The following is a 20924-nucleotide window of genomic DNA, read 5'->3' as shown; positions in this document are numbered from 1 at the left end:
AGGAAGCTTGTTTGGAAGGACATGAGCCAATTCATGTAAATAAAAAGTGTTGTTAGATATATGTGGCGTGTAAGGAAAGGTATTTTCAGCTAGAAAAGTGTAACGAAATGTGCAAAAGCTGCCCGCCCAATACAGAATCAAATATAAACAAATGTTATGCCTTCTTTATACCAAAAAAGTACATTGCTAAGAATGGTAATGTAGCCTATTTTGTTTGGCTCAATGACGTTAGGTGCAATCGACAGCCTATTATTCCTCATTTTATTTATGAAGCATACCCAAGTTTTTCGTTCAGCAAATTGTTACATATCAATAACACAATTGGCGATCCATTTTATTCTATTTCTGGCACCTTTTTCTTCATTTGAGCACATATTTAACACGTTTTGCGTAATAACACTAACTGCACGTAGAAAGTTAATTCTCTTCATGTTATCTAAAATAATTTCAAAAACCATATTCCGCAGCAAAACAATAGCAAATTCCGCCACAAAAAAATCTTTTCCATATATCTGGATTTTTATAATTCAACTACCATACGGATTTCTTGCTACTGCGGTTATTTTTCAACTACCTTATGGCATTGCAAACATTAAAAACAAAATGACACTTGTCAATGAAATAATCTGCGACAATCGCTTTCTAATGATATGTCAATTTGCGTACATACATTTCTTTACCATTGCCTGCGTGCTTTAAGCTTTTTGTGCACGCATGTTACCGTCGTACTAAAATGAAAGAGGAAAAATATTGTACGCATCCTTTGGTGTTATTCACCTACTGATTATAACATCATTTGTCCATCCAAGTTTGACAGATAGTCACCACAAAGTCTTCCATTCCACGCTGTCACTTGGGTAATTAACATTTTTGTATTTTGCATTTTATGTTTACTTCTGAAGTATGAATTCTTGTTTTTAAACCAAATATTTGTAAGATAATTCAGCAGAACGATAAATAGAAATAAAAAATAGCAGGACAAAAAAGACATGAAAAGCAGTGTTTCAGCGTTTAAGTAATATTTTTTTGCACAAGTATAAATTGAACATGCATGTTATTTGTGTAATTATAATAAAAATAAGCGCGCAGTCTCTTTTTTATTACTCATTAAGTTTTTATAAATTTTACTGACAAGAATATATAAATATAAAAGGCATAAAAGATAATTCTTTCTTCAATATTAATTATTGAAACAATTTTTCTTTTATACCTTAACCAAGTCAGTTACCCAACGCTTGAGCAACCCATCTATTTTGAAGTGGATGGATGAATGACATCATCACAAAAATCGAAAAGGTTTTATCCGTTTGTCGAAAACACATGACCCTATACACTATTTTGATCAGCGTTTCAAGTTGTGTTAACTAAACAGTTCTGTTAACTAAAGACACTGATAAAAATTGTGATTTTATTTGTCCGTAGCATTAACGTCCAATTAAGTGTCCAAAAAAGTTGCCATAAAACTGCATTTTTAAAGTCCGTCCCATAGATAATAATATACCATTTCTTATTAGCTTTAGATCATTAGAATTTGTAATAGTTTACATGTCAATGTTAGCAACGACATAGGATTTAGGATCTTAGAATAATTTATTTGGTTAGATACAAACTTTTTTATCCTCCCCCCTGTGAAGTATTGGCAAGTTGATGCTTCGCGCCAGCTTGAAAACTGGAAAAATAACTCTTATTGTGGTCCCAATATTATTCTCAAAACATGTAACTACAGTGTCGCCATCCGATCAGTAGGCTGATTGGATGGAGAATTAACACGATAAGCAAAAAAACGAAGGTTTGGCCCCCACTTGATTTGATCTTTTTATCTTTGCACGGTAACAAGGTTCATTGTGCAATATCAATAGATTTCATGATGGAAGAAGAGATTAGAGAAAACAAAAGAAATATCAAATTAATCTTACTGTTAGAATTAAATATTTAATTCCATCAGCGAGATCTCACAGTGAGATTTTTCAGTGAACATGCTTTATTAGGAGAAAAAACTAATTTTGTAGATCAACCAATTTTAAATTTTGATTCATTTTCCATGTTTCATCCCTTTTAATGTTTATAGATATTTTATTTATTTATTTTTTTAGAAAAAAAAACACACCAAAACAATATAGGATGAACATCCATCATTTCCTTTCGTGATTGGCAGGAAAAAATAATTTGTCGCGAAGAGTTATTTTTGCAAATAGTGTTAAAATATTTTTGCGTAATTTTTGGATAATCTGAGACATACAGAGCACATTTCTTTCCGCAGACATTTCTCATAATAAATAACATTTTGTAACAATTTTTTCATAATATCTTGCTTGAGGGAAAAACATCAGCTGTTGACATCATCTAGCGAAATAAAAACAAATGTGAGCTACATTTATATTTTATTCTAAAACCAATAATTTTCAAATCTTCTCTTTTCCTTTTATCAATTTAAATGCACAAAATGCATCTGCGATGAGTCATGAACAACTTTTTAGTACAAACAGCATAAAATAAATAAATATTTCCACCAATGATAACACAGAAGCGCCAATTACTAGCCCTAGTAAGCCACCAAATTCACAAACTAATTTATCCCATGGGTAGATTTCTTTTTCTTCCACAACTTCGTACGAATCTGGTGTTTGATAGCCAATTTGAATCGAGTACAGCGAGGTAGCACTGTGCTCGCGTTTCGGTAATGGAATGACAAAGGAGGTGACGTCATACTTAATTTCTTTGCAAGGTACTGGGCAATCTGATTTGCTATTCTCAATGCTATCTTCAGTAAAACACAACGTCATGTTGAATATTGACTTGTTTTGTTTATATTCATCCTTGATACTTTGCGGAATAAACATGGCTGACATGTCTCTTATACCGCCACACCTTTTGTAAGTTTTAATGTCAAAATCCATGATAATGCACGTGCGTCTTATGTAACCACCAGGAAACGCATCGTTCCAACTCTCTTTTGTGCAATTTGACGGAAATGGCAAAGGTAGTCGTTTTGTGATAGATTTACGAACTTGCATATAGTAAGTTTGACCAGGGATGATTTCAATCTGTGGATTCAAAAACTCCCCGAACAACTTATGATCGTGAACAATGACGTAGATGTTTGACTTTTTGAATTTTGTCAAGATCTCGTTTTCAATCTCAAATTCGATAGACGCTTTGTCATATATTTGAAACAACGTTTTGTTCCAATTCCAAGAGATGCATGCTCCTTTTGTATTTTCAATGGATTTGAAAAATTGAGCTGACGCGCAGTTGATATTTGCAAAACAATCTGTAACATGAAATATTCCATTGCTCCAAAGCGCATCAGATTTGTTTGTATGCGGTAAAGGACTTTTAAACTCCTTCTCTGTACAAGAGTCATCAAAATTCGGATGCATCAAAAAGGGGTGACCGCAGTAGAAGCTTTTATAGATTTCAAGAAACCCACCCAAACAGAGCGATACAGTTGGATGGTAAGCTCTTTCATCTATGACGGAATGCGCATCTAAGTAGATATCATGAGCCAGATACTTCCTGACGTAGCCTTGGCTTAGATACACTGCCACTACAAGAGCTGATACAACAACGGTTGACCAAATCAACCTTTCTATGCGGTTCCCTGTCACCATCTTCGTCAAACCATGAACAGTAAACGAATTGAGGTAGTCAGCCATTTTTCTTTTTAAAACTCGCCTACGACTTTTCACTTTAAGGTAGTTCCTTTTCACATTGTCATGGTAAACTAAGCGAAACAAAAATCAAGATGGCGAATTTGTAAAACATTCAAAATAGTAAAGTGGGAGGAAAGAGCAATTTTTCGAAATATGTCTTAAATATGGAAGAGGCGGTGGAGTTAATACTTAATTAAAACGGTCAGCGAAGTTTCAAGGAATTTGGCGTTTTACAGGTCGGGTAGACTGTTCGGTTCATAGAAAAATACTGATATCTATCGGCGACGTGTGGATATGTTCACATTAGGCGGAGGAAGTAGGCCTTAAATGATTCAATTTGGATAAACTTTAAAATATGGCTAACTGAATAACGTACCTGTAAACACATTCCTTTCATCTTTTATCGTCAATGCGTTCACAGCTGACGAGAAATCCCTTTTTTGCTTTTTCCTTTCAAAAGACAAGTCCAGGAAATTGGGCATAACGGATATTATGTAGAAATTCTATTTGTAACTCCAGTCTGTAACTCCATTCGCTAAAATAAATATTTCTGCTTCTGGATTATTTAAAGGGAAATGTTATCTAATGTTTCTTTGCAACTTTTTTTCAAAAATATGAAATAATAGGATAAGTCCATCTTCTCGTTTCGCTAAAATAAAGGTTTTTACCGCGTTGACAGATGTTTTCTGTTTTATAAAGATAAAAAAAAATTAAAATAATATAAATACAAGCTTAAATAATAATCAAGCAACATTAAAAGGGTAAGCGCATTATTTTCAATCTCTCTTCTCATTCTTTTTTCAAATTCAATTTTTTTATATATAAAAAAAGGATGCGCAACAAAACACCCTGGTCCCCAGGGTTGAATTTTATGATGATTTTAAAATGGCGTGGAATTTGCAGGGAACAACGAGGGTTAGTAACATACTTGTTATATAAGCAAGTTTATATGGTCAGCGTTTTGTGTTTTCTGATTTCGAAACCTCCTTGGAAGAACAAAGAATGTTATTCGCTAAAAGCATTGTCCTCATCAATCACCGCAAAAATGCACATACAAGCTTGAGCTTACCATTGTTATATAAGCAAGTTTATATGGTCAGCGTTTTGTGTTTTCTGATTTCGAAACCTCCTTGGAAGAACAAAGAATGTTATTCGCTATTCGCTGTTTATAAGCCATCCAGGCGGGTGGAAAAAATCTAACTAAAAGAGTGGGTGCACAAGCAGATAGAATTTTATACACTTTTTATATCCACGAAAATTGCTGAATATAGTACCGTGAAAGATCCCTGCCTCCTCTATTTTAATAAGTTATGTCAAGAAAGAGATCTGTCAAGAAAGAGATCTGTCAAAAACATATGTCAAAAAAAATAAAAAAATTATAGCAAAATGTGATAGTTTGTGTTTCATTCAAACAAATTTCAAATAGTTATTGAATTCAATTTAACGCATTAACCTCGAGATGGGTGTTAACGATAACAGTCCATTCTACCGCCTTGCACTGACCGATAACTTTGTTTGTTTTTCGTTAGCACCTCATGCATAGGTAAAAAGGTGGACAATGGTAGGGGCGCAGTAACTGGTCAACAAGCAGGCTACCCTAGTGTGGTTATTACCATCTCAATTCGTTGTTCAATGGATACTTTGAAATAAAAAAAAGTCCATCTATCAAGAATAAATTACACAATTTTATGATACAGTCGAATTGTAATAAATTACATCTACAGTTAAAAAAATTTGCATACACTCGGCTGTAAGAAACTTTGAAACGTTTCCGAAAATTGCTGCGATACGTCCGTTAAATGTTCGTCTCCACTACGCGAAATATTTTGAGTCGAATGATTTAACGCATTTTAATTGGTTGTCGGAAAATTTGTCCGTTTAAAACTAGAACAGTGTTCCAATCAAGATCGTGCAAAATATATTTCGCCTAGTGGAGATGCTTTAATGTGTGCTTAATATCAGTGAGATAAAAGATTATTGTTCTCCTGTGGATCTGGGCGTTGATAAATCCAACGAGAAAATCACCAAGCGTTTCAATATCGCTAAAGCTGATTTATCTCATTGGTGTGAACCACATCACTTAAAAATAAAAGAATAAGATGGAAGTTTAAAAATTTGATAAAACATGACATATAAACTCCAGAAACACATAAAAGAAATGAGAAACTAGAAGAATTATTTATGACAGATAGCATCAGTATTCGATAAATAACTTTTAAAATTAAACACCAGGCTATACAAATGGATGTTTTTGCAAAATAATTTGAGGTATTAGTCAAATTTATTTCACTTGTTTATCTTTGACGTTGGTATGTTTACTGTTATAATATTACACATGTTTTCGATTTCGTGTTTTCTGTTGTTGGTGTACCAAGCTTGCTGGGAGATTTGTCCGTTTTGTCATTTTCTTTGGCAGCAGCCGTTTTCTTATTTCGTCGAAAAAATCTTAACTAAAAAAACAAAACAAAAAAATCTGATATTTAAACAACGACATCCCATATTTAAACACGATATCCCATATTTAAACACGATATCCCATATTTAAACACGATATCCCATATTTAAACACGATATCCCATCTTTAAACACGAAAAGCAATATACTTCATAAAAATTTATATAAGAACATCCCATGTTTAAACACGACATCCCATATTTGAACACGATATCCCATATTTGAACAGGACATCCCATATTTAACCACGTAAAGCAATATAATTCACAAAACCAAAACTTGACTAAGTGGTATATTGAGAAAGGTTTAACAATTCCATATCGCATTTACAGCATTTTTTCAGAATGCTCTCTTTCTTTCCCCACGTTGTAAAATTTTGAAAATTCATTTCTTTCACATCATAAAATTTTTTTAATAAAACGTAAAGAGCTAAATTTTTTGTTGGCGTTACGTAACAACATATTTACAAGGAAACACATCATTGTTAATTTCTGTATGACCTTTTCACGAAAACAGGTTTGACCTACCCACCCCATTCCCACTTGCAATACTTTTATACTTACAAAGCCGGATTTAGTTTGTTCTTCAGCAGGTTTTTCAACCGTTTCATTTTTCTCGTCATCGTTTTCTTCTTCATCTTCCTCCTCCTCATCTTTGTCATCATCTTCTTCTTCTTCTTTTTTGCCTTTCTTTTTCTTTGTTTTGGCATTTTTGTTGTTTTTTTCCTTCTTACGTTTCATGTTGTCAGTCTCGTCGTTATCCTTATCCTTATCGTCTTCTTCTTCTTCATCATCTTCTTCTTCTTCTTCTTCATCATCTTCATCTCTTTTCCCTTTCTTCTTCTTTTTATCAACGTTTCTCTTCTTGCCTTTTTTCCCATTTTCCCCCTTTTTCTTCCCTTTTCCCTTTTTACCCTCCTTCTCCTCCTCCTCCTCCTCCTCCTCCTCCTCGTCGTCGTCGTCGTCGTCTTCTTCTTCCTCTTCTTCATCATCTTCATAGTCATCTTCTTTTTTCTGTTTACCCTTCCTCTTCTTTTCATTAGTTTTCTTGTCTTTCTCTTTGAACTTGTTGTTTGTTTTTTTCTTTATAATTTCTTCTTCTTCTTCTTCCGTCTCCTCGTCTTCTTCCTGCAAAAAATATTTTTTTATTGTTGATGCAAACGAATAAATTTTCAGGACAAGAAATTTTGGACATCACGCCCTTGCACGATATTTATTTTTTCAAATTTATCAAATATTTGCAAAAATCGCGTTAATTCTGAGTCGCAAAGTAAAGGCAAAAATAAAGGAAAATAAGCTTTATTAAAATATTTAAAAAAAATAATCACCTCTTCCTCATTCACCCCCTCATCTTCATCTTCACTTTCTTCTTCATACTTTTTCATTTTTTTAATATTAATTTTCCTCGTAGATACATCTTTTTTGTAATAATCTCTTTTTTTCTTAACATTTATTATTTCGTCATCTTCGTCATCCTCTTCATCATCTTCGTCTTCATCTTCTTCGTCTTCTTCTTTCAAATTTACTTTCCTCGATTTCTTGTCGATTTGCTTAGGAGATTTTTTATTTTTATTGTTCAGGTTAGCTTTAGTTAACTTTATATTTTCTTCTTCTTCTTCTTCAGTTTCGTATTCACTTTCACTTTCATCTTCTTCTTCCTCCTCCTCTGGTTTACGTTTAGTTTTGTGCTGTTTTTTATTTTTTTCATTATGTTTATCAGAAATATATTTTCCACTAGATTCCTCTTCACTTTCAGTTTCATACATACTATCTTCCTCAGAGTTTTTCTTGCTCTTTCCATTCTGGAGATTTTTTATATTATTTTTTTTCGTTATATTCTTATTGTTCATATTATCAGTTTCTTCTGCAGACTCATCCAGATTTTCGTTTAAGTCCAGTTTTTTTAAGATATCGTCGTCGCTATTTTTCTTTCTCCGATCCAGAGGAGAATTTGTTTCAATATTTTCTAACTTTTTTTTACTAGGTGGATTGCGACTGAAGCTAATTTCCGCTACTAACTTTTTGTTTTTCTTGGTTTCAACGTCATTTGATAGCACGCCATGATCGGCAAGCGCGTAGTCCGAAGTCTGACAGTAAAAAAGAAAAAGAAATAAGAAAAAAATCAGTATTATTTTATTAAGAGAAAAACACAAAACAAAAATGCTGTTGTAAAGGAGTGACAGGATGTAATGTTCTGCAGCGCATCCTTCAACCTCTACGACTGCTAGATAGTCAACGTTTCTTAGCCTGTTTGTGATAAAACTCAGAACTGGCAAGATACAATGCATTGAAAATGCGGCATCGCGACCGCAGTTTCGTGGCTACGAGTCAATGGCACTACTACCTTCACATCATTTACACTAATACAAATTCAAACAAGAATTGCAAAAGAGAATATAAATAACTAGAGAATTTTACCTTTTTTTCTGTAGATTTTTTACCTGAAATAAAAATAAAAATTTGAAATTTAGCAAGAAATTCGTAAAGTAATTAATATACCGTGAATCATTCTGCATTGATAAACAAGGAAGTTTACATTGCACCAATAAAAAGTAAAGCAATGACTAAGCCACCACATACCTAATGGTTCCATCCCTTGTATCTTTGGTAATTTATTTTTATCTAACAAACTTGGTAGCTGATGATTAGCTCGACTTAGCTGTGCCATTGTCTTTGAACTGTTTAATGAACCATTTAAATTTAACGAATTACTCAAACCCTATAAGAAAAATAATTTAAGGATTAAAAAGTGGGGTAGAACCAACCTTATAGAAAATGATGGGTCCGATCTGACACAAAACAGTAGTGCCAGAGCTATCACTTGCCAGTGTTATTCAGTTTTTTACATGATTACTTCCATTCTCACAAAACTCACAAATTTAGAATTAAAAATTCCCCACGAATACCTAGACAAGCTACATGTGTTAAAATCTTGGTGCTAGTGTTTTATTTTCCATTTAAAATTTAGTATTCAGTAACTAGAATTAAAAATATATATATATGATATATTAACATCAAAATTAGAAAATGAAAAATACAAACATTCCCTGATTTTACACTAAAACCTTTTAGTCCTCCTGATTTTCGCTGAGCGAATTTGTCAAATTTCCAGATTTGTATTTATTGGTGGAAAACATTAAAAATGTTTTACTCCCCTTAGACAAACTAAAAGTTGACACAAACAGAAATTGTACGCCATATTAAAATACAAATTTGGCCTTTCAATTTATCGAGATAACAAAATATGTCTCACAATGTGGTACATTAGAATACTACTGACGATATTATTAGGAACGCGCTTGTTACAATATTATTAAAACATGGCAAGTTTGTGCTAACATCTTAAACAGTAAAAGCAAAAAAAAACTACAAAAGTAGTAATGTATATTCACATACGTCATCTTTTATTCTTCTTTTATCTCTCGGTGATACAGTAGGAAATGTATTGTTGCCAGGCCGAAGCGTCATGTTGGCTTCTTTAATGCTGTATTCAGATTTCATTGACGACATTAGCACTTCATCTTCTTCTTCATCTTCGTCTTCTTCATTTTCTGAACGAACACCTCGTACTAACATGTGACACCCTCCGCAAGATACAGATTCGATGTGGAATCCTTTAAAACGTGTGATCAACGTTGGTTTAAACAGATTGGAGAAGCATTCGTCACCTTGACCAAGCTTACCATATCTGCCATCACCAAACGTATATATCTTGCCATTGTCTAAAGCAAATAAAGAAATTTAAAAGTATAAAAAAAGAAGCAAAACAAAAAAACAGAAAAAGGAGCAAACATGTTTATTAAAGTTTTGCTAAAAAATGCAATAAAAACAGAAACTAGATACTTTTGGAACTAATGCAAGAGCTAAAAATTACACCAAATGACTTGAATTCTGGTCACGATGACGGATCTTTAAGTTCAACGTCTGAGCAACGTTGATTTTGCAACGTAGGTAACGATGCCTTTACAACAAGTTTAACAACTACTACAGTTTTGAATAATACCTGTACCAGGTTAACGTGAAGAAAGGTAAGGTTGTACTTTCTAAAAAGTATGGTCGAAAAATATCACCGCACCTGTTACGACAGCTGTATGGCTGTCCCCACATGAAACACCAGTAACTCTAACAGAAGAAAGAGAATCGATTTGTTTTGGGCACGTAACCTCCTGCACTCTTGTCCCATGGCCTAACTGACCATGACTGCCATCACCCCAGGAGTAACATTTTCCTTTTTTCGTAATCGCTACAGTGTGACCTGCACCGCACGAAACTTGTGAGTATTTGTCGCCCTCGTCTAAAGTGGCTACTGGTTGCGGACGGGTGGTATTATTTAGTTGTGATCCGGACAAGCCTAGTTTACCCATTTCATCTTCTCCAAATGTGTATAGCATACCGCTTCCTGGATAAATGAATAATAAAAACAAAATTTGAATAAAAAAAAATTAATCTCATCCACGCTGATAATTGACACAAGTAAAGTATAAAGCTGTCTTACGTGTTACAACAGCTGTATGATAGTAGCCGCATGATATTGAGATGACTTCATCATCGAATTTTAAATGTTGTGGCGTCGAACATTCTTCCTCGTCCTCACCGAAACCAATTTGACCTTCACTATTCAATCCCCAAGTGTAAACATCTCCGTCCTCTGAAAAGTGTTTATATGATAACTTATTTTATACCAAAACGAATAGCCAAAATAAACGACACAAGATTGGTTAAAAAAGGCACAGTCGTGGGGCGGATGTGAAAAGACTGGACATGGCAACACAGGGGCGGATATGGTAATATAGTATACTCTCGGTAAGTAAAATCAAAGATAACTGAAACCATAGGGTGTTTATTCAACATTAACTTTTCTTGAAATTTCTAACATTTCCCTTATTTTTTTCAACTATTTCGGATTAGATTACCTTAATAATGTGATACAAGCATATTGACAGAACAAATAAAAGCTAATCAGGAAGGCTGACTATCTTAACCTTTCTCATGATGTAAATCTCTTTGCTAGGTCTCTTAAAGGAAAAATAAATATAGTTGTTTTACAATTCTACGAAAAATCCCATGCAGAATTAAGCTGCAATTTACATGAAGTTTACCTGTCAATATTGCAGTATGATAAGCACCACATGATATCTCCTTCACTTTTATAGAGGGTAACGACTCAATTTGTTTTGGAGTTACTTCATTCTAAATAGCATTGTTAATAAGATCTACAATATATTTCTTTGGAAGAAGAATTACTTCAAACAAAGTCTACGACTATCAGATAAAATGTAATATATTTTAAGCATTAGGAAGGCAGCTACATTAAGCGAAAAATCAAACGATGAGTTGCCACTTAAAATAGGACATTGGAAAAGACTAACAAAGTCTTTTGCGTAAAATTGTGTTATATAAAAGTATCAAATAATTTTAGAAATTTATCCACTTTATCTATATTATTTGTACTCCATTCGACGTAAAAAAGGGATTTTCTAGTTTCTCTTTGTTTTTTTTGTAGTTTAAAGTTTAGCAACTAAATACAACTTACAAAACTGTTGCGAACGAATTTATGTTTTATAGAATATTTTAAAATTTATTTCGTGACATTACGTAACATATAAAAAATAAATATTTGAATGTTGCTACAAACTCTTTCATAAAAATTTAACGTTCGCATGGAAGCAATAGCAACGAAACAACTTAAGGCATTTATTAATATTGCCAAACTCACGGAATATGAAAATTTAATGTACATGAAATGAAAACTGTTATATACAATGTCTTAAGCATAAAAATCTTTCATAATTTCGCCCACATACCTGTTTATCACCATGACCTAACTGTCCATCTTCATTTCCACCAAAACTAAATAACTTGCCTGACTCTAAAAAAAATCACATTTATTGCATTATTTTATTTAAGTGGATAGCTTAAACGATAAAAATATATTTTCCTACATAAAATTAACGACAGTAGAACAGATCCAATTCTATAACTTTAGTGATATTTTGTGTGTAGTGTGTAAAAAATTTCTGTGCCACTTTATATTTCTTTTATTATTCAACCTACAATGTCGACATTAACTTATTTTTACATTTGAAGGCGGAAATAAAAATCGAAAAATTTTCAGATTTAACGCGAATGAAAAAAATGATACAATGTGCGTGGCATAAATATTCGTGGATCAAGGAATGTAACATATATCCCGAACATTCACAAGTGCGCAAAGTTAGTCGTTTATGAAAGCATTTAAAAAAATGAAATGCCACCCTTTTCAGACTCAAAGCTGATGTTTAACTGTAAAATCTTACTAGTAAATATACGCAGATACGTAATGCCACCCTTGTCAGACTTAAAGATGATGTTTAACAGCAAAATCTTACTAGTAAATATACGCAGATACGTAATGCCACCCTTGTCAGACTTAAAGATGATGTTTAACAGCAAAATCTAACTAGTAAATATACGCAGATACGTAATACCACCCTTGTCAGACTTAAAGATGATGTTTAACAGCAAAATCTAACTAGTAAATATACGCAGATACGTAATGCCACCCTTGTCAGACTTAAAGATGATGTTTAACAGCAAAATCTAACTAGTAAATATACGCAGATACGTAATGCCACCCTTGTCAGACTCAAAGCTGATGTTTAACAGCAAAATCTAACTAGTAAATATACGTAGATACGTAATGCCACCCTTGTCAGACTTAAAGATGATGTTTAACAGCAAAATCTAACTAGTAAATATACGCAGATACGTAATACCACCCTTGTCAGACTTAAAGATGATGTTTAACAGCAAAATCTAACTAGTAAATATACGCAGATACGTAATGCGACCCTTGTCAGACTCAAAGCTGATGTTTAACAGCAAAATCTAACTAGTAAATATACGCAGATACGTAATGCGACCCTTGTCAGACTCAAAGCTGATGTTTAACAGCAAAATCTTACTAGTAAATATACGCAGATACGTAATACCACCCTTGTCAGACTTAAAGATGATGTTTAACAGCAAAATCTAACTAGTAAATATACGTAGATACGTAATGCCACCCTTGTCAGACTTAAAGATGATGTTTAACAGCAAAATCTAACTAGTAAATATACGCAGATACGTAATGCCACCCTTGTCAGACTCAAAGCTGATGTTTAACAGCAAAATCTAACTAGTAAATATACGTAGATACGTAATGCCACCCTTGTCAGACTTAAAGATGATGTTTAACAGCAAAATCTAACTAGTAAATATACGCAGATACGTAATGCCACCCTTGTCAGACTCAAAGCTGATGTTTAACAGCAAAATCTAACTAGTAAATATACGTAGATACGTAATGCCACCCTTGTCAGACTCAAAGCTGATGTTTAACAGCAAAATCTAACTAGTGAATATACGCAGATACGTAATGCCACCCTTTTCAGAATCAAAGCTGATGTTTAACAGCAAAATCTAACTAGTGAATATACGCAGATACGTAATGCCACCCTTTTCAGAATCAAAGCTGATGTTTAACAGCAAAATCTAACTAGTAAATATACGCAGATACGTAATGCCACCCTTGTCAGACTTAAAGATGATGTTTAACAGCAAAATCTAACTAGTAAATATACGCAGATACGTAATGCGATCGTTTATAAGCTTGCGAATAAAGGAATGTGAAATACATTTAGAAATATACATACATTTAAACACAAAATAAAGAAAAAGCCTTTTCCGACGTAGATTAATCTAATTCGGACAAATTGTGAACGTATTTACCAAATTTATACAAGTCTATGTAACAACGGAGAACTTTCTAAAGTGAAGACTTTAGAAGCTGGAGGGGAAAAAAACAAGATAGAGACGATAAAAACTTTGTATTCATTGACAGTAGTGACAGTGATAACGCATAACTAAAATTGTTTGTAAAATACATTTCGAAATGAACATTAGGACATGTTTTTGTCCGAAATCTTTATTGTTTAAAATTAAGGTGCCAAGCGAGAATAAACTTTCGCGCGAATAAGAATTTTAATAAGCATGAACCGCTTGCGAAAACTTTTGGAAGTTTGCAAAAGTTTTTCTGCTTGATAAACATTTTTTGCTCGTAAGGTAGTTCGCATGAAATAAATTCTTATTATACAAAACACTAACACCAGGACAGTGAATAAAACATAAAGCATAGCTTAGTCTAGCCAACACCATTGTTATGAAGTGCATGAATAAATGAAATTAACAATAAGTTGGAAAAATTGACCAGACATACAAAATGTCATTATGCATTATGATTCCATCTAAATTTTAAACTAATGCATTATAAGGGAATTTATTATCGTGTGCGTTAAGCATATTTTGTTTTGGATTTAGGACACCCTAAATTATTAAAAGCAATGCTTCGACATAATGACATGCAAAATAATCATATTCAATAGAGCTTCTTTGACCATCAATAACATATTGCAGTCGATTTAAAGAAATAAACTTCTGGTTACCTGAATAAGCCACAGAATGCGTTCTTCCACAACCAATTACTGTAATCTTTTCTGGTTTTAAGGCTAAAAAAATAAAAAAGATTTTAGTTAACAAAAATTTCACAAACAGTTATTGTCTAGCCCAAGAAACAGAAATTAGCTTATAAATGTAAATTACGAATTCCAGCGTCTATACGCAGTTCAATAAATACGTCTTGTTTAAAATAGCAGGGTGGTAGCTAGCCTCTTTCGAATTAAAAATAATGGTGGTCATTTTACTAATGGTTTAATTTTTTTTGTTCTGCTAACTATCTGATAAATCGGTTTCCTGAAACCTACTGTACAGTCAAAAGCTCATTTCTATTTCATTTTTATTTTTCTAAGCATGCAAAAATGGTGTTGCTCGTGTACAAGGACTTAAAAATGTAGGTGAGTTAAAAAAATGATAATGGCTTAAATTTTTTGATCAATATTATGATAAATTAACGTTTAAGGAGTTGTATCCAGGCTCCTGACACCACTAAATTTTAAAATTTCGAAAGACTCTCACGAAAATTTTCAACATAACTGTCTTAATCGTGAATTTCTTGCTAACACCCTGATTATTTTCATACATTACCTCCACAATAAAAAAAAGAGAAGACGCTAGATAAACTTTTTTTAGTAAGTTTTGGAGATTGTACTTGTGGGTAGTTATGTGTTAAGTAAATAAAAATAGTTATGTGAATTCGTTTCCAGAATTAACTTCCTTTTTTTGATAATCAGAGACGTCTAACTTTTATTCTTATTTTTTAATACATTTTTAAAATAATTAAAATTAATATTTTTAATAAAATAAATTTTGAACTTTGAGAAACTGGACTGTCATTAAAGATGCTTTCTTTCATTTGATTCGACTTTTATTTGATTGTAGCTTCAGTTTAAATAATTAAACACAGATAGACTACATTGGTGCATATAAGCACTAGAAGAATACCACCAAGTTTAAATTGCACCAGCATCCACTTCAATTATTTATTATATATTATCTTTTTTTAGGATAACTTATTTATGCTTTTCACATTTTACACGCACAGTGAACATTAAACTATATAAGTAAGAAAACTAGCAACAAAAAAACAGCTTAAAAACTAATAATAATAACAATAACAACAGTGTAGATATACAGCCAAAGTAAAATCCAGAAACCATTAATTGTTAATGTGTTTTTATATCACATACATGTGGTTTAACCACACAAGAAAACAACAGTAATATTTTTCACAACGTACCATACCTACCTACAATATACATCACGCATTGTGAAAAAATATTGCTTTTCTAATGTAAATTTTAAAAGTTAAAAAAAAGTTATAAAAAAGTTATAAAAAATGCAGTAATAAGTATTTGTTTAGATTCTCACTTGCCCGTTCTTCCGGTTTTAGAATTAGTGTGGGCTGTTACAGCAAAGTCACCACTCTTTTTTCAAAACAAAATTTAAGAAAATTTGAGGACTTTTAATGGAGTTTTTGTGATTTTTGAGGAGCATTTATAACAAAATTGAGGGGATTTGAAGAGAAAAACTTGCACTTGTAACAATGAAGGAACACGCAGACTGGCATCTCAATATGTTCCTGCAAAAGATAACTAAGAAACTTTGCTTTAATTACAAACACAACAAAAAAGTAATGTTTGCAGGCCAAAGCAACCACAAATTGTGGTGATTTAAAATAAATTATATAAAAACTAGCATATATAAAAAATAACCAAATTTTTGGAGGAGATTTGAGAAGAAAACCTAAATTTAAAAAAAAATTGAGGAGAATTAAGGAGACTTTTTGAATTTGAGAAGATTTTAGGAGTTATGAGGAGGCATGGGAACCCTGTATAGAGAATATACACCCTAAAAATAACTTTTAATCAAGTTTCTAAAGATATTTTTATACATATATACTATAACAATACAAACATGGAAAAACGAAAAGGTCAGAGTAAGAGTTATCTGAGTCGCCCCATAAGCAAAATATTCTGTTAGGGGAGGGGTGGATTCTTATTATGCAGGTATTTTAAAGGAGCTTCAAACTTTTTGCAAAGTTTTTTTTTCATATAGAAACATTTGTACTTGATCAAAATTAGGACATTTCACAAGCGACCAATTATATTCCAACTCACGTTGGCACTCTGTAACGGCAGAAGTCAATGGAAGGCTTTGCAACAAATTATTTGAAGAATTCTTACTTTTAATAAAGGACGGTTTGTTTGAAGGCTTTTTATGACCAAGTCCAAGTTGACCCCAATCATTACTCCCAAACACATACACTCTGCCACGTTCTAAAGCAAATCACAATAATTTATGTACAAAAACAGAAAAAAAAAACGTTTAGGAGTTCAAAACAATGAAACTTTACAAGTTTGCCTTGCTACAAAGAATATTTTTGCTACACAACATCAAAGCATATACCCTACAACAGACATGAGCCAGAATTTTATCATTCAAAATGGAGAACTTAAATTGAGCATAATGAACGTCATCAGTCTCTGTGATATGTGAATAATATTTACATTCAACTATGACAACTAATAGTCTTGTGAACATTAAGACTTGGGTAAAACAGCTTTTTCAAGGGTACTTTTTCTCAAGAAAACATTACCATTAATTATAGGTAAAAGATGTTTGGCTTAATTTGCCTTTAAGATACAAAAAGAATTGTTTAAATTTATTCAAATAAGCTAAAACTTATTGCAAACAGCATAAGAAACATGTTATGTTGGTGGTTACAATAATTATACAAATTTAAATAAAAATGATTTTTAAAGTTTTTATTGCAGTTAAACTATAGAATTTGCAGACATTACCATTTGCCTAAAAATATTACCTGTCACCGCCGCTGAATTCTCATCACCACAAGATACCTGAACGACTTTGTCATTCTTAATCCAAAATTTGTTAGCAAGGTTATCAGCAAATCTACTGCGACCAAATGTGAACACTGCTCCAGTATCTAAATAGGAAAAGTACTTAAATTTCATCGTATTTGCAAAATAATCTAATTACATGCAAACCCTTTTAAGAAAAGCATATGTTATAGTGAGGAGGTATGTATATAGCTATTATACATAATCACAACAGCTCAGCCTGAAGTCCTATAAAAAGCTTTCTACTATGATTAGAAGATAGCTCGGTGATTAAAGATTGTAATTTGCATTAAAAAGGCTGTGGGTGTGATACCTGACTAAGAGCTTTAATAAAGAAGCTGGCTCAAGCTATTGGTCTTACAACAAATTACCAAAACTTTGCAGTTAGATTAGGCAGTAATATGTAAAAAACATTTGTCAGAATAATGAACAACATATTTTCATTGTAGCCATTAATGTTGCTAAATTCTTGTGAAATTGTATCACAATTCACAGCATCCTACTTAAATTGATATACAGTTTGAATAATTAAACTGGCTTATAACTATTTATTTTGTTATTACCTAAACGAAATCATGCAAGAGCAGAAGAACACAAAACAGTCATAATTATAGTTACCAAATAATATAAAACAAAGGATAGCTAAAATGGTACACTGGCATTGTTTGCCACAATGTGAAAAATAGACTGTAGATAAAAAAAGAAGACAATAATAAAGAATTACAGAGCAAAAATAAGAATAATATTTGTAACTTAAGAAGTTCCTTTTAAATGCATGATTTCAATGATTGTTTGAAACTTAACAGATCAACAGGAGGTAATTTTAACATTTTTTTAATATAACACAAATAATCACTATTTCCCCACCCAAAGCAATTCTCTAAGAGCGAACTGTTAAGGATTTTGTAGCTCATACACAAGAGACAAAAACGCCATCTTTGTATGTGTAGGGTAAAACACTTAAAATTGTTTGAAATGCTCTTATGAACTTTTAGACAAATAATTATGTGTTTTAAACGTAATCCCTGGAGTATGGCTCAAAGAATAGGCACTGGCATGGTTTTTTATTTTAGAGAAAAAATAAAAGTAAAAGATAAAGGTTTCTGGCCTTTTAAAACCTATTAGAAAAATTAATTTAAGTTAACAATTTTAAAAGATCCAATAAACTCAGTAAACTACTCCTGCAACAATATTTACAATTGGAAACGTTTTAAAATTAGAGACTTATCTAGGCATTAGAGTTCTTAAAAAAAAGTTAAAAAAATACCAGGTATTTTTAGTCACTTTTATTATTTTTTGACCTTTAACAGAAGTGAAAAGGGGTCTTTTGAAGAAATAAATTAGTCCTGCAGCATAAAAATTTAACATGTTATTGGTAGTAGTAACCTTACTTAAAACATATGAGAAGAGGAATTGGTAAGTTTTTTTAAAAGCATTTTTTACACAGCAAAAAAATCACTTTTCTTCATGGATAAAGCCTTCTTAATTTATATATAGCAGTTTACCTCCTTTTTTTAATTCTCAATAGGAGCATTGTAACAAAATAAAGATTTATTTAAACAATAATTATAGCTATAATTGAAAATGTGAGCTTGTGTATTGAGGAAGACTGCATCATAAATGCGTGTTTCATATGCTGAATGCATGTGAATTGAATATATACCTTAAGATATATAGCTAAACACTGTACTGGGTCAGAATTTCCTAAAAATTAGCGATAATACCTAGTCAGTTATTTGCTAACTGCTAGAGAACCAGCTAGCTAGCTAGCCAGCTAAAAGAAACATTACAAAATATAAATAAATCACTAAACTATATCTATATCTAGATAGCTAAATAAGACAGCCGAAACTTTTTAGCCGTACTAGTAAATACCATGGCTACTGCAAAAGCGAGAATCTACCTGGAATTAAATCGTCATCATCTTCTGGGGAAGCCATTACCGATTGTCATATTTTCGTTGTCCAGTGTATGTTGGCCGATTGCGATTTGTTTTGTTTTGGTTGTTTTGGTGTATAATCGGGGAAATCGAGGCATACTACTTAGACGTTACTTTATGTATAAATCATGTGGTAAATCAACGCCAAGTCAAAGAATATACGATTTTACTCTACGTAATTTATTCAAATACTTATTTATTTATTATAAAGGGTTAAGTGTATGAAATAAAGTGAAGACTAAAACTACCTTAAGGGAAGAAAAGTTTGCGCAAGAAAAGATTGCAGAATTATAGATTGCGAATTTTGCTCAAATTCGAAGTCTTTATTAAGGTGGTTAAGGTGGTAATTTATTACAAAAATTTACTTAGTACTTTTTAAAAAAACTTCCTGGAATATTAAAGTGGTACACTGAATCTAACCTCCTTGACAGGCCTATTTGTGCCATTTTTATATTAGGTTCATCTCCTCTAATATTGATGTTACAGAAACCAACGAAAAGGGCCTGGAGAATTCTTTTTTCAGTTCTATTGTCCTTAATATTCAAAGAAACAGGTGAAATAACAGCCATTTTAATACATAAATCGTGCATGAATTAAGATTAGACAGAATGCACGTCTACTTGCTCTTTTAATAACGGTCTAGGAATTAACGTCTTAATACAGCTTAAAATCCAGTGGACAAAATAGGTTAATGGGTTTCACATCGCAAGACGTTTTTAATATACAAAAAGCGACGCATGACGGCGGGACATTTAGAATGTGTTGCATGCAGCATTGAGAAATCACTGAAGCTTCATGTTATACATGTTTATTCTGGAAATTATAAACGGAATAAAGTAATGCAGTGTCAAATGTCAAACGTGTCACCTTTTGTCACAAAAATTAAGCCGATAAAGTAATTAAAATTCCGTGTAAAAAGGCGTTTTTTTGCAGGATCAGAAATTTGATTGTGTAGGTGTATTGTTTTGACCAATTTATTGAACATTGGCTATTTTCTGGTTTGAAATTGACAGAAAAAGTGGCAACTTTGAGTCTTATCCGCCATTATGTACCAAAGATGGACGAAAAGGTTCAGCTTCAAAACTTAAAGAGAAAATAAATGCACATTTTTCTAACTTTGTGTTGTGAGTAGTGACGTATCAGGACCCACTATAGTTGCGTGCGTTCAATTGCAAAAATGAACTTTCCCGTATCTTTTGATTTTAACAAGCCTAAAGTGATACATCAAAGATTAAGGGAAAGTGCGATGTAGTCAAGACAATCAGTTTTGTGCCAATTATATACATTCTTTTTTCTAATATTTACTTTGAACATGATCGTTCATATTGTCGCTTTAAATATGATGCTTAATGCATAAAAACTTTGTAGCCTTAAGTTTTCCAAAACAACAATGTAACCTGCTTATGAAAAATAGGTTTGACATTATGCTGGTGGATAGCCCAGATTTTCAAATATATTATATACAAACTTTTTTGAATTCAAATAATAAGGCTACTTCCCCTCATCTATATAAATTTTAAATTTATATAAAAGCGCTCTA

The 20924-nt window shown here is 32.2% G+C and overlaps 2 protein-coding genes across 2 annotated transcripts; both read right to left on the bottom strand.

Annotated features, from left to right (window-relative positions):
• Positions 1–2366: 2366 nt before the first annotated feature.
• On the bottom strand, positions 2367–4463 carry LOC130644692 (uncharacterized). The gene is made up of 2 exons (XM_057450396.1): positions 4030–4463; positions 2367–3724 (listed from the first exon to the last, which is right to left on the bottom strand). The coding sequence occupies exons 1-2, from the start codon at positions 4133–4135 to the stop codon at positions 2460–2462; spliced, it is 1371 nt and encodes a 456-aa protein (XP_057306379.1). The 5' UTR covers positions 4136–4463; the 3' UTR covers positions 2367–2459.
• Positions 4464–5318: 855 nt separating this feature from the next.
• LOC130644688 (X-linked retinitis pigmentosa GTPase regulator-like) lies at positions 5319–19472 on the bottom strand. Its single transcript, XM_057450393.1, has 14 exons — positions 19349–19472; positions 17406–17531; positions 16768–16860; positions 14572–14634; positions 11911–11975; positions 11206–11296; positions 10602–10754; positions 10182–10505; positions 9503–9828; positions 8687–8825; positions 8525–8547; positions 7435–8193; positions 6671–7234; positions 5319–6103 (listed from the first exon to the last, which is right to left on the bottom strand). Exons 1-14 carry the CDS (start codon positions 19383–19385, stop codon positions 5975–5977), a joined length of 2892 nt encoding a protein of 963 aa, XP_057306376.1. The 5' UTR covers positions 19386–19472; the 3' UTR covers positions 5319–5974.
• Between the last annotated feature and the right edge of the window lie 1452 nt (positions 19473–20924).

This window comes from Hydractinia symbiolongicarpus, chromosome 5 (genome assembly GCF_029227915.1).
Source record: "Hydractinia symbiolongicarpus strain clone_291-10 chromosome 5, HSymV2.1, whole genome shotgun sequence".
NCBI classification, from domain to species: Eukaryota; Metazoa; Cnidaria; class Hydrozoa; order Anthoathecata; family Hydractiniidae; genus Hydractinia; species Hydractinia symbiolongicarpus.
The sequence above is the reverse complement of the archived record's forward strand: the minus strand, read 5'-3'. Positions and strand labels throughout refer to the sequence as shown.